The sequence below is a fragment of the Phasianus colchicus genome, chromosome 1 (assembly GCF_987193195.1).
Source record: "Phasianus colchicus chromosome 1, bPhaCol1.hap1.1, whole genome shotgun sequence".
Lineage (NCBI taxonomy): Eukaryota > Metazoa > Chordata > Aves > Galliformes > Phasianidae > Phasianus > Phasianus colchicus.
The window spans coordinates 90,762,552-90,787,850 of record NC_143436.1 but is presented as its reverse complement, the minus strand read 5'-3'; the positions used below and the strand labels follow the sequence as shown (position 1 = coordinate 90,787,850).

General features: G+C 41.0%; 3 protein-coding genes across 7 annotated transcripts in view; 1 reads left to right on the top strand and 2 right to left on the bottom strand.

The window, feature by feature from the left end:
- Positions 1–17,169, bottom strand: part of LOC116226926 (nectin-3-like) — a 35,402-nt gene extending 18,233 nt beyond the window's left edge. The window contains exon 1 of one of the 3 annotated variants that reach the window (XM_031589986.2): positions 15,985–17,169. In XM_031589986.2, coding sequence (XP_031445846.2) covers positions 15,985–16,079 — 95 coding nt within the window. In that variant the 5' untranslated portion in view covers positions 16,080–17,169. The remainder of the gene's footprint in view (positions 1–15,984) is intronic. The other 2 variants (XM_090152178.1, XM_031589987.2) reach the window with 2 other exon arrangements.
- LOC149919847 (uncharacterized) lies at positions 3,077–13,498 on the top strand. Its single transcript, XM_090152212.1, has 4 exons — positions 3,077–3,266; positions 7,321–7,370; positions 8,577–8,611; positions 12,111–13,498. The coding sequence occupies exons 1-4, from the start codon at positions 3,241–3,243 to the stop codon at positions 12,306–12,308; spliced, it is 309 nt and encodes a 102-aa protein (XP_090008338.1). The 5' UTR covers positions 3,077–3,240; the 3' UTR covers positions 12,309–13,498.
- Positions 15,194–25,254, bottom strand: C1H3orf52 (chromosome 1 C3orf52 homolog). Of its 3 annotated transcripts, XM_090152200.1 has the most exons (8): positions 25,052–25,254; positions 24,518–24,614; positions 23,482–23,715; positions 20,507–20,630; positions 19,825–19,949; positions 18,858–18,925; positions 17,182–17,381; positions 15,194–16,058 (listed from the first exon to the last, which is right to left on the bottom strand). In XM_090152200.1, coding segments are annotated over exons 3-8 (696 nt in total). In that variant the 5' UTR covers positions 23,659–23,715; positions 24,518–24,614; positions 25,052–25,254; the 3' UTR covers positions 15,194–16,056. The 3 variants fall into 3 exon arrangements, with proteins under 3 accessions (XP_090008326.1, XP_090008323.1, XP_090008334.1); XM_090152197.1 differs by having other exon boundaries at positions 24,518–25,254; XM_090152208.1 differs by lacking the exons at positions 15,194–16,058; positions 17,182–17,381 and adding an exon at positions 17,410–17,687 and having other exon boundaries at positions 24,518–25,253.
- Positions 25,255–25,299: the final 45 nt, after the last annotated feature.

Below are 25,299 nucleotides of genomic sequence, written 5' to 3'. Positions count from 1 at the left end.
CATTTTTTCTTTGGAAACACAGAATATAGAGTGAGGCCCTTAATGCCTGTGTACATTATGGAGAAACTGTTGATTGCCTCTAGTATTAGTTATCTAATTTTGTTGTCGTTTTTGTGGCATCTTTTCTTTGATCAAGCAGCAAAATGACCTTCCCAATGGTGTCTAGACTCAGCAGCAGTCCCAGATAGTGCTGGGCAGGTGTGTGCCAAAGGATTCCCATCACTGGAAACTTTCTCATGAATATTTTTTGTTGCAGCTCTACAGGAAGGATTGGTTTTGTTTCTGGCTCTTGTGTTTCCTCTCTCACTCTTTGCTCAGTAACCTCTCATAAAAATGAATGGTAGGAGCAGAAAATGTCTTCTCTCTCCCTTATATCTTTCTCATTTTAGTTCTGATGTTCATTTCTCATACTTCCAGTCCCACGTGCTCTTCTGAACTCCTTATTTTGGCAACCTCCTTTCTCAATTTAATCTGGACAAAACATTAAGTTGATTTTAAGTCATAAACCTTGATTTGCTGTGTGCTCTTGACAAATGTGAATAAGCTCCTGAGCTCCCTGGCTCCTTTTTAATCAGCTATCATAATCTTTTTTTTTTTTTTTTTTTTTTTTTTTTTTTTTTTCCAAATGCAGCAATTAGGGAAACAAAGCAAGTAGTCTCTTATGTTCTTCTGAGTACAAATCTGTCCTCCTCTGACTTACTTCATAATTTAATTATTAAAGCTTGATATTATTTTGGATTCCATGTAAGGCAACTCCATAAGAGCAATGATATCATTTGAAGGCAAAGTTGCTACTGCTAGAACAAGCATAATGATGAAAAAGAATGGAATGTATCAAAGCAGAATACAGACAAACTTCATAAAGAAATCACTCTAACCAAGCAGCTGCCTCCAGCGTGAGGTCATGCCACAGTGCTCCCCAACATAGTGAATGCCGTTCTGAGGTACCTTTACGAAAGGACTTACTCTATTAAGTTCATAATATAACTGGATCCCTACACTGGCCTCTCAAGGCATGTGTCAGTTTCCAGATGTGTTTGTTTCTGCTTCAGCCAGATCTTAAACAGAATATCAAATTCTAACCAATTATGTCTGGGAGTAGCAGATCTATTGTGAGATATTTTTTCTAGTGATGCATGGTTATTGTATCAGCTAGAAGATAAATGACAGAAACTCATGATACAGCAATATTCTTCACCAGCTTGATCTATCATTTTTAACTTTAGCTGCCAAGGCTGTGACATTTGTTTGTAGAAGGTCAAGGGTATCCTTGAGGTCTGGATCTGATACATACATAGAGAGAAGTTCAGCAGGAGGAGAAAGGGGATCCTTCTGAGGTTGTTGATTGTTGGTTTTTTTTTTTTTGATTTTTTTTTTTACGAAAGGGATTGTTAAAGAGCATCTGATTTTTATCATGACTATGACACAACAGCAGAAGCAATGGAATTAATTGTAATGGCAATAACCATGATAACAATAAAATGAGAGCACTGCAGGAAAACTGAAAGGAACAATTTTTGTTCAGCAAATGGGTGACTTTTGAGAGCACTGTTAAAACTTGGACAATGACAGAAGGTGATTACTAGTAAACTTAAATGTTTCCTATCAGAATATTCATTCAACAATGTACAGTTTCTAGCATCATAGGTGTAGAATTACTCTTAAATTAAATCTAATATCAAATCTAATACCAGATATGGGGCTTGGTGGCCCTACCTGTAGCAGTGGGGTTGGAACTTGATGATCCTTGGCATCCCTTCCAACCCAAGCCATCATATGCTGGCTGTTTTATTTATAAACTGGAAAGCCTAGGTTAACAAATGGGCCACCCATCTTGTCACCAGATTTGATGCCTCTGCTCAAGATGCTACCTGTGAGTGGAACAAAACAGAGGGAAACAGCTTCACCCGCTGCTGAATTTCAGTGGTTTTGAAGGGCAGAACACCAGTACACCATAAGTTGCACTTGTTGCTATAGGGAAGCAGCTTCCCACGGGCAATCACACAGGTCTAATGCTTCATACCCTACCTATGAATAAAGTATATATAAAGCAAACCCTTCTAGGTCCTAGCAGCATGCTGGGGTGGAAGCAACAACCAACGACTGATTTATAGTCAAGCCAGTGCTGCTGCCAGGACCAACAGTCAGCAGCTGAGGGATGCAGTTTGACCAGGTGCTGGCCATTCGGGTAGGCATACAGGCAACGCATCACATTTGGGCACAAATTTGAGATCAGATGGCACAAGGATGGTTTGAATTCAGCTGTGTTTGTCTTGGATATATTTGGGCTGTGGTATCTTCTTAAAGTAGATTCAGTCCTGCCACTACTGGAGTGCCAAAAGTTACATCACAGGATTACCCATTACAGACTCGGGTGCTGAGACTTGGTATGGGACTGCCTGGGAGAGAAGCACCAGAGTGAAGATGCTTGGCTGAGTTCTGATGCATGGTGAAGCACATTTGTCCATACAAGTATATGTTACTGAGGGACAGCAGACACTGTGAAACTGTCTGGTTAACCACCCCCTCTCCACTACATACCTCAGACAAAATTGCTGCAGGCACTTCATGTCTTAGAGGCTTTTTCTTCAGATAGAATGTTACAACTACAGTGAATGAATTATAAGATTATTAAATTATCAGCCTGGCAAACTGTATTTCTGACTCTTATTTTTCTTCTCCATCTATCTCAGGAGGAAGAAAAAGGGATTAAAAGAAAAAAAAAAAGGCAAAAGAGGATTCAGCAACAAAAGTGTTTGTTTTGTTTTGTTTTGTTTTGTTTTGTTTTGTTTTGTTTTGTTTTGTTTGAGGGGACTGGAGACCTTGTTTTTTTAAACTTTTGGTTTGTCAGATCATTCCTCGGAAGATCAAGGTGGCCAGGCACTCAGGTTTCGTCTTGTTGAGAGCATTCCCTGTTGCTATTTCAGATGAGGGATCCTAGAGGGAGTCCACGGTGCAGCTCATCATCCTTTTTGGGGAGGCCACCAGCACAACACACTCCAGCCTTGGTGTCTCAGGAAGCCACGTCACTCATTCATTCTCCCCTCCTACTTTCCCCACCTCCACACATTGTGGTTGTGGTTGAGTGTTTTATTTGGTGTACAGTATCTGAGTGGAAGAGGTTAGGAGCCTCTCTGATCAGTGAGATTCATTTGGTAACATATACAGTACAGCAAATTTGGAAAGCAGGGAAACCTCACTGAAAATCGGCTACTCAAGAGTGCAAGATCCAGTGGAAGGATGGGAAACTGTCAACCAAAAATAAGGTAGGTTCAATATCATTTTATGCTTCATTAGAATAGATCTAAAAGAGTGAGTTCACTAGAATTTGAGAAAACTGTACCTGCAATGAGTCAACTTTAAAGGACTGGGTAGGGCACCACATGGAGTTTCTTGAATAAACAAGGATAATTTAGCAAGCAAACTAAGATGGACGGTAAGGTTTTGAGTATTGCCTTGGACTGTTCTTTACGGAGGTGACACCCCTAGGTTTCCAGCACTCAGAGCCTACTGAGGCAGGGAAGGATATTACAAGCATGATACACAAGGTGTAGAGCATCCTTGTCAGCTGCCCTGGCCTTCCAGATGGGAAAATTGCATTTACAGGTTGATCTTGGCATCTCTCATCTGTTGAACCGCATCTCATAAGGGTGTCCTTCTACATAGATAGATGTATAGACAGATTATATTTACACTATATATAAATATACTGCATTTATGTAGCAGTGGCTTTCCCTAATGCAAACAGATTTGCTCTAGGAAAACGATGGCTCATGCACTACCGTAAAGCAACTTGGGATTTCCAAGGATGCCTTACCCCACATGCACAGATGCAGGAAGAGATGCCTGGGACAGGCAGCCCCACTTGGAGGACTCTCCCACCCAACCACCCAGCCCATCTCGCCATTGCTTTGTCAAGTATGTGTGTGTCAGCCTTGCTGATGTTAAATTCTCCCCTCAGTCTATGCCTTTGCACTTCCAAAAGATGGTCACCAGATATCTCTGGTAACACCACTCTCTGTAAACACAGCTGGAAAACTACTGTACTCTGACAGCTTGCTTGGCCTTAAGGAGCTCAGATAAGGCTTGCTGTTGCCAAAATTAAATGTTCTGCTCATTTCCAAAAAGAAGGCATCCCTCACCTCCATGTTGACAGAGGTATAGGGAACAACTATTTAAGGTGGTTTTTAGGGGAAATGGCTTAAAGTTCCCAAAACTTGAAGTCCTGCTCTTACTAGCAGTCAAATCCAAGAGAGGCCATGTGAAACCTCTGGTCCTAACCTGTGCCTGTAGGGTCTTGGCTCCCAAGCCTACTGAATCCCTATGATTTTAAGTGCCTGCAACGCTTACATGGACAGGATTCCCCCTGCTTTTTAACATTCCTGACTCCTTTCCAGAAACAAGCTGCTGCCAGAAGATGTAGGTGGTAGAACACTAATACTAATGAGCTACCCTCTCGGGACAGGTAATATCAGCAGCCTACGGCATGCCTGACTGGGTCAGTCAGCAGCACCATCCCGCCCTCAGCTCTGCCATATCACTCCTTCGTCACAGTTGCCTGATTGCTGATGTCTTTCCGAGAAATCACAGGCCTTGCAGAAATCAGTGGGATGAAAAAAAACAGCAGGATGTTTTTTTAATTCAGAAAACTCTTCTACCCGTGCAGTGACTCAGCATCCTGGTACAGCTCCATTGTGCTCTGTAGGTCCAACCCCGGACCGCAGCCTCCTGTGTGGAGGAAGAGATACTGTGACAAGGGAAGTAAGTAAAGGTACTCCTGCAACACTCCAGAGGGAGGGTGGCATGGGGTGCCCCCACCAACTCCAAAAATGTCAGGGCTGGCGTACATCTGCTGGCAGTCAGCCCATCCTGACCTTGTGTCCATCACAGTGTTTGGTATTACTGTGGACCCAAACCCACAGTATTGCATGAAGTACCTGGTTTTCTTGTGCAAGGTTTTAGCAAGGTTTTAAAGAAACAGGCAGGAACAAAACTACTTCCAGACCATAACTTCGTGTTGAAGGAGGGCAAGTTAGACAGAGAGCAGAGCTGCAGCAGCTCCCCAGTGAAGTCCTCTCTCTTGAAGCCTCATGCAGTAATGCTTCACCACATCAGAGGACTAGGAGCATCATATCTGTGGAAGAACATGAGACTGGCTGTCCTTCCTTACAAATATGTATGTGACCTTGCTGGTAGCATACATATTCCCAAGTCCACCACTTCATCCCATTTGTTTGGAGATCTCAGGTTTTCGTGTCACTGTTATTTTTGTTCTGACCGCTTCCCCCATGTGTCAGCCCTGAAGCCTGTAGAAGAGTTCAAACAGCTTCTCTGCACAGAGCAAAGCAAAACTACAAAGCTGAAGACAACCAGTTTTGGTTTTGCTTCTATTTTAATTGCATTCCTTCTGTTTTGAAACTGCAAGCCAGATCTATTTCCCAGAATTTTTGTTGATAAAGCTATACATATAATTACCTAAGGAAACGAGCTAACTAAAAAACCCAACAAGCAACACCCAATACCCAAGCCCCTCCAGCCACAGACAAGTCCAGTTCTAGTCCTCCAACTGGACATTTCCTGCTGTGGAGCCTGCATGTCTGTTGTGTGAGCACAGATGTTGAGAAACTTTAAATTCTCAGATCACGGTATATTTTCCCAGAGGAGTCCACATTATTGACTAAATAAGACAACTTTATCTAGGGGTTATGCAGCAGTACAAAGGTCTAATCTGCTACAGAAATGTGGTATTTTTCTTTCAACCATCCAGGAAAAGAGCTATCCAAGCCTTATCCAAACCTTATCCAAGGAAAAGAGTTATCCAAGTGGGCATAGTAGCATTGTGTTGGTGGTTGGACTAGATGATCTTAGTGGTCCTTTCCGGCCTTAATAATTCTATGATTCTACAATTCTGATGGCCTGTATCACTTCTCATTCTGAGTGAGCAACTGAAAAATCAGAAGCCAAATGAATATAAATCAGACACAGATGAGAAGACAAAAATACTGGTATCAAATTTGTGATATCTCGCATTACAATATAGTCAATATGAATTATGTATATTATGAATATACATAACATACATATGCATTTTTATTTAAAGCGTCCCTTATAGAACTTCTAGGAGCAAATTGTGTGAAGTGCTCATGCTGGTCTCTCCAGCTAAACTAGAGGAGTTCATGCTCAGTGCATTTAATAAAACTTGTAAAGAAAATAAGATAGGCCATCTGAAGTAGGGCAAGATCAATTTTATCTTTATTCTCAACTGCAACAAGAGAAGTAAATTCTCCCCTGAATGGGAAGTTGGGAACTGATATTGACTAATATTTGGAAACTTTCTGCTGCTCTGATAAGAACACCATAGATGTGCACAAAGAAATCATTTCATGTTAGTTGCCAAATTTAGATGGCATGGGAAACAAGTAAGACCTTAGTAAGAAAGTCTCTAGCAGCATAATAGTGGCAACACCTATTTACCTCAGGTCCTGGAAAAGGAAAGTACAGTGCAAATATGCAATTAGAAAGAGACTCATTATTCAGATGAACAAGCAAGCCGTTTGCTCAAGAGCATTTCCTGTCTCAAATTGATTTGGCAGCTTTATATTCCCTGAGAACGCTTTTAGAATATGTGCAAACATATCACTTAGATACCAACACAATGTTGTAAAATGCTCATGAGTTACGTTATAGGAATTTTACATGCATGGAGTTGTAAAATATAAGCAACAGTACTGCTCCATTGAACCTAGTTGTTACTACCAAAAAACCTTGCTAACAGTACAGGTGTAATTTGAAGGGCTAAATATGCCTGATAATTTCAGTACTTAAAGCTGCATCGCCTTCTGCTTGAAGAGCAAACAGTACCTCAGTGGCCAGAGCTTGGGTCTTTGAGGAGCAGGCCTGCCTGCCCTTACTATCACCCCTGTGCCTGTAGCTGTGCTGCACAGTCACTTCCTTCCCATTCCTCCCGATTGTCACTGAGACACACCAAAGGGCAGACTGATGTGAATGATGCACAAGACCCAGCTGGGTTGGGTCTCCCATTTTTCTTCCATGCATTTCCTGCTCGCTTACCCGTATGGAGTTGTTTAACACAGACAAACCCAGAAAGGCTGCTTGACACTGCAATACCCAATGCTCACTGCACACTGCCTCCCTGAAAGGACTGGGGAAAGGCTGAGCAGGCCAAAAGGCCAGGTAAAGGACAGGTCTCAAAGCAGGAGGGAGCTGCCCAGGTAATTACAAGCTCTTGGGGGTTGGCAGTGAAGTGTGAGGTCTAACCAGCACCCGAACTGACCCTCCGCCATTGTCCCTGCATTCCAGGTGGAAGATGAGCGTTCCCGTGTGGAGGAAGAGATACTCCGACAAGGGAAGTAAGTAAATGTGCTCCTCCAACACTCCGGGGAATGGGGACCCTCAACCACCCTGAAGCACTACAGCTCCAGTCATAGGGTGCTCCAATGTAACTCTGCTGTCTTAGGATTTTTCCTAGAAACCCAGGCACAAATACAGCCTTCCCAGAGAAGTGGTCATGGCACTGAGCTTGCCAGAGCTCAGGAAATGCCTGCACAGTACTCTCAGACATTGCGTTTGGGTTTTGGCTGATCCTGCGTGGAGCCAGGAGGTGGACTCAGCAATCCTTATGAGTTATCTTTTCCAGCTCGGGGTATTCCATGATTTTATGGTTCTAGATGTATGTTTTTCTGTTTGGCCCAAAAATGTCTTCAGGCTTTACATCTAAACACACATCTAGCAGAGCACCTTCATTAGTATTTAATGGCTGAAAGATTAAAAATGAAGAGCAAGCCTGTGGACTCCATCAGGTGTTCTGCTAATGAAATAGTTTGGGCATATTAAATAAGTAAATAGGGAAGACTCGTGGTTGGAATCACATGCATTCACATAAACCAGGAGATCTTGGTTTCAGTTCAGACTTTTCTGTCAGTGGGTAAAACAGTTCATGCACTGATGGTATAATATGTAGCAGTGCTCTCATGCGTTGAGAACTTGCTCAAAAGGAGCAGCTTCTTGTTTGTGTATATTGGCAATCTCATGGCAGCCTCGAGGCAGCACTATGCTATTTGAAACCGCTGCCAGGTCTCTGAATGGCAGCCCTAATGCAATGCTGAGGGGTTGATACCTTTCCTTCAGTTAGGTTGCAAAGCAGGCATGCTTCAAGGTCTGCTATCTTAGGCAGAAGTGAAAGTTCAGCTCTGAAATGTTGTAGGAGCAACGAACAGCTCAACCAACTTCCTAGTAAGAACCCAATAGGCAGCTGAAAATAAAGCTGCGAGAAAGGATGAAGCAAAGAACTCCGTGCCAGTGTCAAGGGACAGAGAGATAAACTACTAGATAAGCCCAAAGTTATGAACCAATGAGGTTATTTGTCTGAGTTTCATTGTAGTCAATGAGTAACATGACAAGGTATGTGTGCTGAACCAAAGAAAAAAATAATCTTTACCACCCACCAGATTTCTCTAGCACCCAGAGAGAACCCCAGGGGTTTTCCCTTCCCACACCCCCTATCCCTCTGGCTGTACAAGAACTGGCAGTCACTTCTTTGCTTCCTCTCTTCCCAGCACAGACCGAGAGTCACCCGCCGAGCCCTGCCCAGGTAATGATTCAAGCATGTGCTTTCACTGCTCACCCAAGGCATCCTCCTGTCAGAAAAAAAAAAAAAAAAAAAAAAAAGAGATGTCCATCACCTTCCCTTGTTAGCTTCTAAGGAGTACTGCCCTCTCCTCCCCATCATAGCCATTTCCCCTTGGCTGCCTACTAGCCAGCATAACCTCTCCTGCCTGCAGCTTCATCAAAACTGGCATGCTTTCTGCAAAAAATGTTTATGTTTCAGCATTAATAAAAAGCCTTTTATCTGGATTGTTGCCAACTCACTTTAGCAATAGAAGTCTCCAGTTGAAAGAATAAAAGAGATTTAATACCTGGGAAGTTAAAAGGTTTGGGTTAATCTTCCCAATATAAAAAATATTGTTGAATGGCTAAATCTCTTCTGGAACAGATCAAGGTTTCTGATGCCAATTCCTTCGTGCCTCTAGAAGGAGAAAAAAGCCTCAAAGCATGCACTGTCAAGTAAAACATTCAGATTCTTACAAAACACAAGAGATCAAATGCCTGTGCTGCATGACAGAGCACGCAGGAGGATGGTGTGATGTCACATTGCCCAGTCCATCTTGCTTCCCTGTTTTGGGGTCAGATCCAGGAGCTCTGGTAAGGCATCCTAAGGTAGCTGAAGAGGTAGCCACCCATTGGTGTGTGCCTGCTTATCTGCCCACGCTCATCTCCCCCAAGGGAAGGGGAGGGAGAGCAGAACCTTTCTGCCCAAGGCATCCAACTGGTGCATTGTATTCATTCGCTGAGATTATTTTTGGTGAGGCACGGAAGCAGGTTACCCAGAGAGGTGGTGGATGTCCAGTTGCTGGAGACATTCAAGGTCAGGCTGGATGGGACTCCGAGAAACTGGATCGAACTGTAGGTGTCCCTGTTCATTTCAGGGTAGTTGGACTAGCCCATAAGGGTCCCTCCCAACTCAGAGGATTCTGTGATTGCATCGGAACACAGCAGCTGAATACCTGTGGTCTGCTACCTCTGCTTTATAAAGTTATTTTAACAGAGGATAAGGGAAGCTGTCTTTTAAATCACCAATCATAAACAATCACCAGAAAAGCTGTGGAGAGCAAAAAAAGGTGCTGCCATTTAGCAACCCACTCTATTTTTTTATTTTATTTTCTTTAAGGCAGCAGCAAAGCAAAAGTTGCCTGTAGATATGTGGGTGTTTAACAGAAAATTTTAAGAAGGTGGGCAAGATGACAGAAAAGGGTGTGATGAAATGAGCTCATTGCTTGTGTGGGTGTGGGGTGAGAGGGGGAAGACAAGAGGAGCGGGGTGGAACTCTAATGGAGAACCTGCCAAGTAGCTGTCTTGTTTTGAGACTTTTTGGCCCCAAGTATGATCCACAGAGCAAGATGTGAAGACAGTCTTGGGAGATACGGGGATTACAAGGAATATAAGGATTGTTCTTTCCAAGTATTAAACTCAGTCTGTGGCTAATGAACGACTCAACCAAAGCGCCAGGAGTCTTCATACACGCTCCTCATGTGCTGTGAATGCGTGGGACAAATCACCCCACCTCCACACTTAATTCCCACCACTGGTAAGAGAAAGTCGATGACAACAGCTTTGCAGAACTTGTAGGTTGCAAGCACACTGGAATGTGTGGCTACAATTAAGTTTTGGGTAGACCTGTGCGTTGGAAGGAACAAGAACCACTCCAGACTTCACTTGGTGGATTTAGAGCCAGGTAGTTATGAAAATAAACTGCCTAACTATTCTTATTTTCAGGTACATTAAGAGAAATGCTGCTGCCCTTCCAGTTCTTTATAACAGTGGCTAGGGAAAGGGACAGCCTGGCCTCTGCAGAAAGATAGTAAATTCCTTTTCTTAAGCTTGTCTTCCCTGATCACTTCACTCTTTAAAACTTCCGTAATCTCTAAGTATCAAAAAATTGTGCAAAGCCTCAATTCAAAACTGAGGAATTATTTTCAAAGTGCTGTTTCCCTCACGTTGTGAGATCTTTCACACCAGGCAGAACCCAAATAGACAAAATGATGGTTACAACTGAGAATATCTGACAGATTCCTCAAAAATTATGTTCTAATATGCCCTACGAGGAGTGACTGAAGAAAGGCCATTTAGTATGGAGAAGAGGAGGCTGAGGGGAGACCTTATTGTTCTCTTCAAATACCTGAAAGGTACTTACAGCAAGAGCAGGGCTGGTCCCTTCTCATTGGTGACAGGACGAGGGGAAATGGCCCCAAGTTGCACCAGGGTAAATTTATGTTGGATATCAGGAAAAAATTCTTTACAGAAAGGGTTGTTAAGCACTGGAATAGGCTCCAGTGGGAGGTGATTAAGTCACCATGCCTGGATGTGTTTAAAAACCGTTTGGATGTGGTGCTCAGGGATTTAGCAGAGTGTTGTTAGAGTTAGGGTAGTATGGTTAGGCTGTGGTTGGACTTTGTGATCTTTAAAGGTCTTTTCCAACCTGAGCAATTCTATGATTCTGTGATTCCAATGACAATTTGTCTCGCCTAGATTTGAAAAACAAAAGATAACCCCTTGGGTTTAATAACTCATGCAAATGATATCTTTGTTCCACTTACAGAACACAAAAGTAGCTCTGCTACAAATGTCAGCACGATCACAGCAAAATTCACTTGAACATACTGGTACTGCACCAGACAGTAGCAAATGCCACCAGAAAAGCTGTATTTACTCACTAGCTTTATTACTCTGTGAATTCAAATCAAGCATCGGGGGCAAGTAAATTTTTAACTTCTGGCTCCAGTTCACTGCATCCTTTTAGATTTAATGAGTCATCCTTCTGCCTACCTGGATTAGCAGTCACCCAAAACACATTAGTAGACATGCTCAGGAGGTAAAAGGATGGGCAAGTTTCGACAGGTTTGGGAAGGCAGCTACTCATGCAATGTTACCTTCTCATTCATTAATGAATGGTTCTTGTTTCTCTCTCTGGTTCCAAGCAACATGCTAGAAGAGGGCCACCAGGCAGAGGGTAGCTGTCCTTGCATCCCCTGCAACACTTGGGCTCCTTCCAGGAGCCACATGTTCACGCTCACTCCTGCTTGCTCCTGAGCCCAGCTCATGCTGGATGCTGGCACTTGGATCTCTCCAGGCACCAGCAGCCAAGCACATGGGCCAGCTAACCTATAGTCCCAGTCCCTGGGGCAGCCAGGGCAGAGGATGATTCAAACTCCCCTCTACGTGCTGCTGTGTTCCCACATGCATGGTATGATGAAGATTTTCTCACATAAACCACCAGCAGGCAGTATCAACCTCTGAACACATCAGGCCATCACCATCCAGCCATGCAGCAGTTACATGTTGCTGTGTGCTCCTGGTGTGCACCTGTGGTCCACACAAAAGGGAAGTAGCTGCAGGTCTGCAAACACTTCTCATATTACATACGTGCATTAACAGCACTGCAGGAGCACTGCAAAATTCTTCAGCAAGAGGGTATTACCATGCTGAAGCTGATTCATCTCTCTCTCTCTCTCTCTCCCTCTCCCTGCTCTCAGGAACACTGTGACAAAAAAGACTCTATGAATACCAGTGGAATGTGGTATTCTACTGTCAGCCACGATGTCAAACCTGAATCCTATGCAACTAACACCAAAACTCAGACAGAATACGCAATTGTCAACATACCTAAGAGCAAGCAATATACCACCTACTCTGAAGACCAGAACGCATACGATTATGTCCTGATCCATTAGAAAGGAAGCCTGTCTGCTCTGATGGCATTCCTGAGAGCTACATGAATATTTAAGTTGGCAGCACGCAGCCTTCCTTCTCATCCCATTTGTTGTGCTGGCTCTTCAAACAAGCTGGAGAGCATCTCTCCTATGTTATAAAAGCTTACGTCTTCCAGTCAGTCTAAATGAGACAAATCTGAAAAAAGGAATCACAGAAAAAAGCATGGAGAGGATACAGGACTTAACAATTAAAACAAGAGGAATCAGCAGTAGCTACCCTTGCAAAGCAATGTTTCTTTGTAGAAAACAGAGTGCTTTTTGCTAGAAGCAATTGAGGCTTCATGATTTTTCCAGATTTTTAGGATTTTTACAGTGCCTTTTTTAAGGGATTTAGAAATCTCAAAAATTCAATAATAATAATAACCATAAATTTAAAAAAAAAAAAAATTATAAACTTTGTGCTAGGTGATCTTGCTCTTCCAGAGTTTCTCTGGCCTGCTTCATATATATCAGTATACACACAAAGACACAACCTGGATAAAGGCATCCTTTCTCTAGTTGTTCTCCTCGACAACCCTTAATGCAATACTGCTTGTCACAGAGTGAAGTCTTAACAAAACTGGATAGAATGAAGAACGCAACAAACTGCACACAATAAATAAATAAATCTAGGCTCTTCCAAGCCACTGCCATCTAGAAGACCATGAAACCACTGAAGATCCCAAAGTTACACAGGCAGAAACTGCATGCCTCTCAGCAGGGGATTCCCTCACGCTGCCTTTGGCACATAACACCTTCAGCTCTCTCCTACTGGACTCTTAGGTTTTGCTCCCTGAAGTGGCAATGCACAATCTCCCTACAGCCCATTGAGCTGCTGCAAGAAGCATTTCTGATCACACGTGTCCAGACTGAAACTGAATATTCATCTGCTAACCAGAGATCATAAAGTGATTCTGTGCCAATGTTTTTGCTACCGCATGTTTCCCCCCCCCCTTTTTTTGAATTAAAACATTTTGAAAAAAGCGTCGTGCAGTTTTGCTGATATAAAAACTTTTTTTGTACCCAAATTACCTAACTTGATGAAATGTTTTCACACTATTCTGATCCTAATGGATAAGGTATTTATTATGTCACCTGGTTATTTTCTTTTGTATTATCAATTTACTGCTAAGAGGCAAACCAGATACAACTATCTGTCGTCTTTTTTTTTTTTTTTTTTTGGAATTTCCTTCAATTAGAGTTCAAAGTACATCTGGAGACATGCTGTAAAGATTCAACTTTCTGTTGAATTATAGAATGGCCTGGGTTGAAAAGGACCACAATGATCATCTAGTTTCAACCCCCCTGCTGTGTGCAGGGTCACCAACCACCAGACCAGGCTGCCCAGAGCCACATCCAGCCTGGCCTTGAATGCCTCCAGGGATGGGGCATCCACAACCTCCTTGGGCAACCTGTTCCAGTGTGTCACCACCCTCTACGGGAAAAACTTCCTCCTAATATCTAACCTAAATCTCCCGTCTCAGTTTAAAACCATTCCCCCTTGTCCTATCACTATCCGCCCTTGTAAACAGCCATCCCCCCCTCCTGTTGATATGCTACCTTAAAGTACTGGAAGGCCACAATGAGGTCTCCCCGGAGCCTTCTCCTTTCCAAGCTAAACAAGCCCAGTTCCCTCAAGCTTTCTTTATAGGAGAGATGCTCCAGCACTCTGATCATCTTAGTGGCCCTACATCATGCTATGATTTTACTGCATTCTTCCCTGTGAATTGCCTAGGTAAAAGTTCTGGAGCAGAGGAGAACAGCAGGGAAAAAATGAATGCTTTGCAGGTTCTTGTTTCTCCTCATTAATTCTTAATGCACATGGAGGTGTCTTCAGAAAGAAGTGATTATTTTTTTGTTCTTTGAAACAGAATCAAGATAAAGAAGCGTTGGCATATTCAGTCACCTTAAGCAGTAAGAGCAATAATATCAAGCAGCATCTCAAAGGCAAATTATTTTCTTGCTGCTGTCATTTCCATAGGCTTCTGCTTTTGGGATAAACTATGCAAACTATGAATTTTTGTCCTTCCCCAGAATAAGATTATCTTTTTTAATTGTATGCTGCATACTATATAACGGACAGCATTTGTATCTGTAGATCTTTTTGTTGTTGCTGTTGTTTTTTAGATACATGTATAGAAATAAATATAGAAATATAGAAATATACAATACCATTTTATCAAACGAGGCAAGAAAAGAGAAATTATGGTACTTATAGGCAGTGCTACATTTTAAAAATCAAGATGGGGTCAGAATTAATCACAGATGTGAGCATAGTGACATCCTGATTTGCTCCAGACCATCCCCCAACCCCAAGCTCAGATAAAATTAGAACAATCATTTGAGTGCATGGCTGTGTCAGACAGATCCTTCATACTGCTCTCAGCATTCAGAATTCCCATTGCTATTTTTCAACTGAAAGTGCTGAAAGAATGTCAAGGAATGAAAATGATCACTTTTAGAGTAAAAATAAATAATTTAATGCATAGTATAGTTTTTAGTTTAAATAAACTAGTAACAATAGAAAAACAGAAAAACTATTTTCCCTAGGATATTTTTCACAATACAAAATGTTCGTTAAAATAAATTTATCTATGCAACAATACTAATATTTATACTGGCTAAAAATGTTCATAAGAAAAAGTTATACTTCACTAACATGGTAGTGAATCTATCACATTCTTCATGAAGTTAATGCTCAACTTTTAGCTTTCATGTTATAGTCAGTTACTGGCTGTAACTCTCACACTACACTGGCCTACATCAGCCGCCTCAGCATCTTCTTCTTGACACCTGTCTGTCCCATATGATCTCTTGTCATCAAGAACAACTGTCACTGCCCTGTTAAGGTAAGTATTTTGCATCTGTTTCCCCCCCCCATCACTGCCAGAGCAGGAGGTATAAGTAGAGCAGAGACTCATTTTCCTTTGAATTTAGAGATGTGAATCCAACAGATGTCTTTTCACAAGAACCAGTACTTAATTACCAAAGTACACAACTAATTTGACCCCTGAAAGATTGCTGCAGCATTCAGATGCATTAGAGTCTTTCCAATGCTTCTTCCTTCTTCATTTCTATTTCACATAACAGATGAGAAAAACAGAGCAGACACCACCTTCCCTGGGAAGACTATAGGATGAACAAGGGGATGATGTGAGTACTAACTCACCTAAGAAAGAAGTGCAAAAGTTTTGCAAGTAATTAAAGAAAGCAGAAAGTATATTTAAGTTTTAGAATGTTTTGAGAGAGAAGAGTACTAGAGAGATATGGCAGGTGAAGCTGGCAGAGAAGAAAAGGAAAAGACATGAGAATGGGTGAACGTAAGCATTAAGAATGAGGTTGTGCAGATAATTTTTTATAAGCCAAGAGCAGAAGAAATGAGTCATTTGCCTTAACAGATCATTCAAGTAATCCATATTCATTAAAAACAAAATAACAAAAAAACAAAGAAAAAAGAAAAATTAGAGGTTTGGAAGCCAACAGAGCCCTATTCAAGCAAAATGTTAGTTTCACAAGATTGAAATTTACCGATAATTCCACACAAAAATAAAGGAGGTAGCAATGTTCTAGGAGTAAAGCACTCTCATACCAATACCACATTTTCATTTAAAGAACAACATCTTTAGAAGTGTTTCCACCTGTTGAATGACTCCCTAACCTGAGATCACTAAGACAGTAGAAGACCACCTCTTCTAGGAGGTAAGGAAGATGAGGAATCTGTCCATTATTTTCCTGAAAATAAAAACAATACATTATTAACACTAAATTTTTGTTAGATATTTCAGAGTATTCTTTCCTGCCCCTTTTGTAGTGTTACAGTGGATTTTTTGTACTCTTTTTTTTCTTTAAATATTACCAACATACAAGGAATAAAATAATATTGAGGATTAGAATTTATGATTTGTTAATTTCTTGTCCCTTCATGAGATTACTGAAGAAGTAAAGAATGAGTTAAGCACAAATCTTACTTGTATATAATGTACTGTGATGTGTTAGTCCAGGCTCATAGAATATTTTAATCTGTGAGGGAACCACAAGGATCACTGAATCCAACTCCAGTTCCCTCCCCCCGCTCCTCAAGACTACCTAAAAATTAGGCTACATGTCTGAAAGCATTGTCCAAACATTTCTTGAACTCTAGGAGGCCTTGTGCCATAATCACTTTATGGATTATTCTAAAGGCACTTAAGTATGTCTCATAATTTCAGGGGAAAAAAACACCACAACAGCTCCCTGAATTATTTTCAGTGAAACTTCAAAGCTCATATGACTCTTATACTGATATTTCAATGAAGACAAACCTAAATACAGTGGAATCACTGCCTTTTCACTAGAAAACGTGGAAATGGAAACATTTGGTTCATTTAAAAAATATCTTTGTGTATACAAGAATTTTCCCCAAAAATTCTCTCTCTTTTCATTGTTGACTGTTAATTCATTAGAAGTTCACTCCCAGATCGCTAATCCTTTTCACTTGGATTTAAATTTGTTTTATAAAGATTTAGATACAAATTAAAAATGAGGAAAACCAATTTGAGTTATTTTTGCCCCGTTATGGTACACACGAGATTTCCTTTTTAACTGTGTGCGTTAAATGCAAGAGGGGATCAGAAGAATTTGGTTGGATTCTGTAGCTAAGCATCTTCATCACTCATTACAGGACCAAATAAAGAATTCTGGTTTATAAGCTAGGTATAGCAAGACTTTCTTGTAAACAGAGTATTTTATAATTATCTTAACAAAGTTGTGCAAAACATGAGCTAATAAATCTCAACATCTTTCTAGAAAGATTTCCCTCTTTTCAAGTAAATAATTGTGCTCTTTGTATACAGTTCCTCTAAAGTACAGTACTTACATTTTGATGTGAGAGAAGCTGGGTCAAGCTTTAACCTGGTACATTCAGATACCTCGGGATTAGAAGTATCTTCTTCATCATAAATATTTTGAAGTAGAACATTCCTTATAAAGTCTGGGTTCATTACATTCTCCATAAACCCCTCTGTTGATGGCGGTACAAAGAACTCTAGTTGGTAAAATACAGTGGAGCTTTCATTACTGAAAAATAGAAAGCCAAGAATGAATGCCTGTGAGTCACCAATGAATCCATTCTTCCTTGAGGAGGCTGAATTCTCACAAAGTTGGCACAGATTTCTTCTTTAAGCTTTTTTCTAAAGAAAAGCATCTTTAAAAAAAAAATAGAAATAAAACCTGCCACCAAAGCATCCTGTTTCTTTTTTTCCCCTCTCTTCTCCAAGCAGTTCTTGACATTAACAAAAATTGGACACATACCTGAGGCATGTCTGTAATCCAATGCACAAGGGGCGATTAGACATGTGAGGATGAGGCTTTCAGCATTTGTGCCTAACAAATACATAATGATAAGGGAAGAGCTGCTGCAAGATCTTGCACACAACTTAGCTAAAGACCTACAGAAAAACTTGCTCTCCTGACAGCAGAGTCTGGCACAACCCAGCTGTGCTTCTAGCCCGAGCTCTGGAACGGATGAAGTTAACTATAGTCCCTCTCTGGAGATTTAATTGTGATCTACCAAATCCATTAAGTACAAATAGCTCCATTTTATTCAAACAATTTAGAATACCAAAAAAAAGAAATTGCACAGGGAAAAAGAGGCAGAGAGACAGATTGGCTAATATATACACAGTACTACAGATTTGTACTTAATCTAAATCATTATGTATGCCCCAAAGGCCAAGAAGCTAAAACTCACTCACTGAACAGTGTGGCCATGGCTAGTGCTGCATGGGAAAACATTCCCCAAAGTGCCCTCAGGTCTGCCCCTTGGCCCAGTTCAAGGATCTGGGGCTTTTGCTAACCTTCTGCCCATGATATTCTCCTGTTTTCCCTATCCACTTTGCAACACTGCATTTTCAGAAGTCCTGTGGGATCAATTGCATTTGCCACATCACTACTGCTCCATGAGAGGACACACTACAGCTGAGCTTTCCAGCCTCATTTTTCCTGCAACTTCTTAGTTTCACTCCTGTGGAATTTTCATAGCTTAAAACATGAGTGTCTAAAACACAATGAACTCCTCAGCCTTACTTCAGTGTCAGTTTCTGCTGAGGGTAAGATCTCCTCTCTATTCCGGTTTGAAGCTTTCTTCTGCCTCTGCAAGGCAAGCCTGTGTTCTTTTCCCCTTCTTCCCACCACTGCTGTTCCTCTGGAACCATGAGCTGAGCTTCTCTGTCATCTGTAATCAACTATCATAGATTCCAGTAGCTTATTTTCTTCTTAAGAAGAGTAAGCTAATTATGGCCTGCACTTGGGATCAAAGACAGCAGAGAAGATACTCAACAGCAACAAAACGCTACTGTCATTGTGTACTACTAATAGGACTTGTCTTTTACACCAGAGGATCCTTTGTCAAGTTTTCACTACCTATATATATTTATCACCCTCACCAAAACGTTCTATTTTTCACAGATTCAAATGTTATGCATATTTACATAGGTACACATCTCACCCAAAGTTTGTAAATTTCTGATAATTTTGGTAATAAAAATTGCTTACCTGACATCCACTTTAGCAGACCTAAAGTAGCGTCCTAGAGCTGGAGATGAGCTGTAGACATCTGTTATCTTAGAGAGAAAAAAGAAAATAAATAAATTTTAAAATAAGGTATTTCTTCCATCCAATTTCTACCTTCCTCACAAAAGACAGTACAATGAATCATTCTTATAAAGGTGTTTTAAGGGCCATAAACACAGGTGCTGAAGGTCAAATATCTGCAAATATCTGCCCTGGAAATGGTACACATTCCATTTAAGCTTGACAGACAAGTTAATCTGTGTGTTTGAGTGATTATTGTATTACCTTAGCACAAAGGAAGGCATTCAGGGTGAACTAAAAGTATGTGCTCATGTTGCCAGAAGCAATTTATGTTGTTTGGCTTGGTTTCTTATTAGTGGCAAAAAGCCCTTCTATTCTAACTTGGCAGAGGGAAAGGTGTCCCAACTGAGACTCCCATTCCACAGTACATCTAAACCAGTACTGCCATGCCTCATTTCAGCCACAGCTCAGTCAGCAATGGCCCAATGTAAATGGCAGATATAAACCCAGACTGACATTATGCACTTACAGGAGAACGCAATGCAAATCTGACACTGGGCTAGAAGACCTCTACAGGCCTCCCCTTATCTAAGCTATTCAACGGTTCAATGAAAAAAAGTGAAGATTATGTCTCAATTATTACTCAAATAAGAAGTAAAAAGAAATTAATAAAAAACAGGTGTTTTTTTTTTTTGCTTTTTTTTTTTTTTTGCTTTTTTTCCTCTCCCTTGGCAAATGCAACTGTTTATGTACTTAAAAGCAGCCAGTTTTTCTTTACAAAAATACAACATACAATACTTTACAAGAATTTAACAAATTATGTGGACTTATAAGTGGCTGAGTTGCTACACAGAGAAACAGAAAACACTTAAAAGGAAAAACACATGTAAGGAAAATTTGTTTTGCCAAGAAGCGCATCAACACGTACCCTCTTAGTAATGTCTTCAGAGAAAAGGTGTGGAAGACCACACAGTAAGTTGAACTTTCCAGAAAAATTGTGATGATTCTGCAGCATATCTGTATACCAATAATCATCTTCATCTGTGTAAACATCTAGTATCCAAAAGAAGACAGAAAGGGTAGGAAAAGATCCAGTTAGCAGAATTATTGAAGAAAAAGCAACAACCTCCTGGTTTTCTCCAAGGTGGCTTTCACACAAACTTGCTAGGTAATGACTCGTTGGAGTGACAGAAAGAAAGCATGAGTCACCTAAAGAAAAGTGACAGCACCCAGAGAACAGTGACCCACCCCATCAATGACAGCCATCTGCTCTGGGAGCCTGAGAGACATCACATGAGGAGAGGTGAATGATCCACTGCTCTTGCCGCAGTGTTACAAGCATTATTTCTACCCTGGCTCTCACTCTACTCTAGTAACCCTCTCTCACTTAGCTACAAGAGCTGCCATCCCATCAGGATGCAAGTTACTGGTTTCTTGCTCAATTAAAAGCCTTCACTAATTCTATTCAGCACACCACCTTCTGCAATTGGCACCCGAGTCTCCTATGCAGTTTTCAGCAGGACTTTAAAGGATGCTGCTGTTTGATTAATATTTTTATTAGATTGTACACATCACTCATTTTTATTACAGAACAAGCCAAGAGTACTTACTAGAATATAGAACTAGACTGATGAGAATGACCAGGAACAAAATAACAAAAATTGTAGTTAAAACCATCCATAGTTTACACTTCCAGAAAATTATCTTCCTGCATGATTTCCACTGATCTCTTTCCTAGTTACAGAAGGAAAGGGAATTTTGATTAGTGAAATGAGGTGGGAAGAATATTTAAGCATGTCTCTATGGTCACATATAGAAACACGCTCAAAAAAAGCCCAACATAAATGAGAGTCTTGTACTACGTAATTCTCTGTATCAAGGGTTCCCATCCTGAACTACTGGTGCAAGATAGAAGATAGACCTGTAGGCCTATCTATCTGAGAGATTTAGTGCTCCCCGTTTGTTCAGTTTCCAACTTTTGAAATGCTCAGAAAGCTGAAGTGCTACATAGGTTCTTTCACTGCTTCCAATTTTTGTCAACTATTTCATTTTGATGTGCATATCCCACAGGCTGTCCTTTTAAAGCGTGCCATGTCTCCCAGCTAAAAACACATCTGGAGGAACTTGCAAAACAATTCACCTCTGTGATGTTGATGCTGTTAGCCTGCATAGTTCCTGGATGCCAGCACTCAAAGCAAGTGAGATACTATTCATTAGATATTATTGCATTAAAAAAAAATTAGAGTAATTAAGACTTTTAAAGCTGACTCCCTTTTTCTTCAGAAGATTGAATACTGGGAGGCTACTGAGTAGACTTAAAGATTATTACAAATCTCGCTTGTTCTAGATGACAAGGAAAACAAATGACATTCAAACAAATTGTGTTTGCATGCACGTTCATGTAGGAGCGAAAAGACAATACCTACATTTCATTTAACTTTTACTAAGATTTAAGAGCAAGTTTATTAGCTAACCCAGCTGTACTAACATTAAAAAAATAAGTTTAGGTGACATAATAAAACAAATAAACACCAACTAATTTGTTCCACAGACAGAAAATTGAAGGAAGAGCATGAATGCATACTTTCCTTTTAATTTATACTCCTCCAATCTACTGTAAACCTATGAACTCCATGTCTTTTTGCCTTTGGCATCAAATGAGGCAAAGCACGTGTTACGGGTTGTCTGAGATACACACTGGTAGATTGGCAGGAACCAGCTGCTAGCTGGCAGCATTAATCTAGTTTCCTTTTCTTCACCTTCTGAACTTTCTAAGAACCTAGCACAACAGAAAACTTTTTAATGAATTGAACTGGCATCCACCAGCTGGCTTAAAACTTCATTGGAACAGCAGTTGCACAGGGGGAGAGAGCAAATATCCCCAGAAAGAGCTTATTTAAAGCTCTCCAGGAGCTGGGGGGGACAAAGTGCCCTCTACAGACACTTCCCCATGGAGAACTTCACTTTTGTGGGGAATGAAGAGCAACTGGCTTAATATAGTTTCTCTTACAGCACACATTCAAGTGGTCATGTGTATACATGGTGATTCCTTTTCATTTTTTAAAAACTGTATTAAAAGAGACAACCTTGAGTTTAATACCTGACACTAGTATATAAGTTTTTTATCTGAAAAAAAACAAATTGGTATCTATTGTCTAGCATTACACTGATGAAATCACTTTATATCATCAGTCTAGTCAATTATCAAGCCCAAACTCCCACCTAGAATACAAGTTACATATTCAGGCTATCACAAAAGATTAATTGCTAATCAAGGTCTGTAAACTGGATTGATGTCAAGTAGACATTCAGCTCTGCAACAATGTCTCATCAGCTGGGCCAGCACACTCTTGGACATTGCCCATAAACGTCACAAGGCCTCCAGGAAGAAGCAACAGAAGAAAATCTCTTCCAAATGGGCAGGGCCATTGCAATTAATCTGCTGCCTGACAGGAAGCAGAGTATAGTAATTTTCCAATATTCCTCATGGGATAGGAAATCAAATTCCAGAATCAGCAGAAAGAGCCCACATTTCTGGGAAGGGGAAGGCTGAACAGAAACTCAAGGCAGTTTCTCAAGGCAGCTAAGCCTCTCTCCTCCACCCTTTCTCCTATTCCTCTTTGAACCTCTGCAGAAGTTGCCTGATCCTGTAGCAGGCTGGTTCAGCTCACTAGGTCAGAGGAGAAGGAACTGGCCCCCTATATGGTATAGGAAATCAGGATGTTTATTTAATGGCACAGATCAACTCTGAAACGATAAATGGTGCTCACACAACGAAACTTGGCCAGGAGCACGAAGGGAGAGACAGCATGACTAATGCTGCCGAGATCTCAGGTGGGCTCAGTCTTTCCAAAAGATCTGCCTACGCAGAAATGTGGAATTTCTGCCACAGATTTTCCCCCTGCTCTTAAGTAAGTAATGAGAATTTTGTATCACAGCCATTCATGAGTAAGTACTGCTCATCTGGAAGTGTTAATCTGTCCCATAGTTTGAAGCTAAATGCTGGGCACTGGCTACCCCAGGACTCACGCACTACTCTTAATTGAGGCTTTGGGGCGCTCTTGTATAAATTCCCAAATGTTAGCAACCACAAATTACTCAAAGATCAAAGAGTGAGAATTCAGCATGATTTACAAACTTTACTGCAGGACATTCTGATTCTTTCTTTCGCAGCACCATTTTCAGATTAATTTGTTCCTTCAGAAAGTTGGTTTTTAATGTGTTTCAACATTTCTCCCTTCTAGTTTCGAGCCAAGTCCCACTGGCAGTACATGAAAACAGAAAGCAAAACTTAGAATACCAAGTGCAACTACAACTTTTATTTCCTAAGATAAAGCTCACAGACAGCATTGAAAAATAATAATGCTCAATATCTGACTTAAAAACTAGAATGTTTCATTGTGCAAAATAAAATAAATACACTTTACGTGCTTTCAGTCTTTGTTTTCAAGCGAGAAACCTTTCCCCATCCCTCAAGCAAATTAAACAACCCCTACACGAAGTTTCTATTAAATGCCACTTCTGTCATTGGGTGGTATTTCCCCGGGAGCTCCACAAGCATCAGATGAGCAACTGAAATTCCTACCTTGCTCGTTGCAGGTGCTGGAGAATTTAGAGGCTTTTTATGATCAGCTGTACTTTCCTCCCCATTAACTTCTTGCAATTCAATAACCTCATGCTCCCCATCAGAGCTTTGCCTTTTCATAGCTTCTGTTTCTGTGTGAGGACCTCTGTCTCTGTAGCAAGCACGGAGCCAGCTCATTTCCTTCTGGTTTCAGCTGTAATTGTGCCAGTAGCAGTTCTGGTATGAAGCTGGAGACTGTAACAGTGAGAGAGTTGGGATAGCTTTTACAGGAGCGATCTCAAAACGTCAGTAAGTAAGGGGAAATCCTTGGAAAGACAAATAACATCATCTGCACAAGCCAAGCAGGAAAAGGAGGGAGAGGAAGTATCGATTTGCGTCGTCTCCACAACTCCACAGTGCAAGACTAGGTTTTCCAGTTTGTCTACCTTACCGTACCAGCCCTCGACAAGCACAAGCAGGTGACTAACCCTCAGCAGTGCTGCCATTTGCTGAAGTGATTTTGAAAGCAACTGGATTGCTTTCCCTGCTGCTTTCAGCTGAAACACTGAAATACAGACAAACAGATGTGGTTCTCGACAGCATAAACCAAGGAAAGTATCACATCGCTTGTGGTTCTGCTGAGCTACAATAGGAGTTTACATCTTCCATTAATGCTTCCAATTTTAACCTCCCAGTATAGTCTATTTGGAACTGAACACTACTCAGCTTTGTGCTGGGAATTGCCTGCTCTAGCTCTTCTATAGTCTGAAATCATGTCAAGTGCCAAAGAGTTTATATCTACTCACATATTGTGGAGCGTAAACTTGAGAAGTTGAGAATTTAATTTCATGTAAAAAAAGAACAAATCTGAAGAGAGAAGGGGGATGGCCTTCTATTTTATCTTGTGCCCTTGAGGGTTTTACAAAGCAAATCATTGTGTGAATTGAGATTTGTTCTGCACTAGATTGCCACAAGAAATAAAATGCTTACTATAGCTAGGGGTTGATTTTCCCCTCTCCCTCCCTCCCACCCACCCTTGCATTATTCTTCATCCTACCTCCTCTTATTTCTTCTGCTCTAACTCCTTCCTGGGGTTTCTTCTTCCTTGCCACAGAGCACTCCTCTTACTTTTGATCAAAAGGATGCTCACACTCCTGCCTCAGAAGAGAGGACAGTGCATTAAGAAGGGAACAAAGCCTCTTTCCACAACTTCTTTTTCTGCTGGATGAACATCCACTCACAGCACCACTCCTTTTTTCCCTGCCAAACACTGAGGATGGGCTTTTTTCCCCTCAGATTTTCTCATTGTGCAACTCTTCTGGCTACTAAAGCTTAGAGTATTCCCAAGGAGGTTTGGATTGCTGATGTCACGGTGCAGTCATCCAGGCAAAGACACTCTGTGAAGCTGAGCATAAGGCTCTGTTTAAATCAGCAAATAAAAAGAAACACAAGTTCCACGACTCATCTTCTGGTTGTGGAGAATCCTTAAAAGACTGGAGTACTGAGAATGAAGCTGAGCAGCCATCAAGATCAAAACAGGTATCTGAATCCACAGGAATTCACTTGGTATCTTCACTAGAAAGGAATTTACCTGCTGGTTCTCAGTATTCCTGTTGAAAACTGGGTTCACTTACTTCATTTCCACTCATATATAAGACTGTACCTTCCTGGTGAATTGCCTGAAACAACAACTTTTTTCTAAGTCAAGTGAGTTAATGATTATGGATCTCAGCTTGCAAATGCCAAAGTCCATTTATTCCACTCTTCTGAAGGAACTCTGTATGAACTCCTGAATTTCTGTTGTCTGAGTGATCTAACTTTCACACTTCGTGTCTTTTT

What these genes read in the sequence shown, in the direction of transcription:
- LOC149919847 (XM_090152212.1), top strand. Translation starts at nt 3,241, where the DNA reads ATGGGAAACTGTCAACCAAAAATAAG. An exon ending in AACTGTCAACCAAAAATAAG is followed by an intron (nt 3,267 to 7,320) that starts GTAGGTTCAATA and finishes CCTGCATTCCAG; the next exon opens with GTGGAAGATGAGCGTTCCCG. An exon ending in ACCCGCCGAGCCCTGCCCAG is followed by an intron (nt 8,612 to 12,110) that starts GTAATGATTCAA and finishes CCCTGCTCTCAG; the next exon opens with GAACACTGTGACAAAAAAGA.
- C1H3orf52 (XM_090152197.1), bottom strand. Translation starts at nt 23,658, where the DNA reads ATGAGCTGGCTCCGTGCTTGCTACAGAGACAGAGGTCCTCACACAGAA. An exon ending in CAGTCTAGTTCTATATTCTA is followed by an intron (nt 19,950 to 20,506) that starts GTAAGTACTCTT and finishes TTTGGATACTAG; the next exon opens with ATGTTTACACAGATGAAGAT. An exon ending in CTGAAGACATTACTAAGAGG is followed by an intron (nt 18,926 to 19,824) that starts GTACGTGTTGAT and finishes TTTCTCTCTAAG; the next exon opens with ATAACAGATGTCTACAGCTC.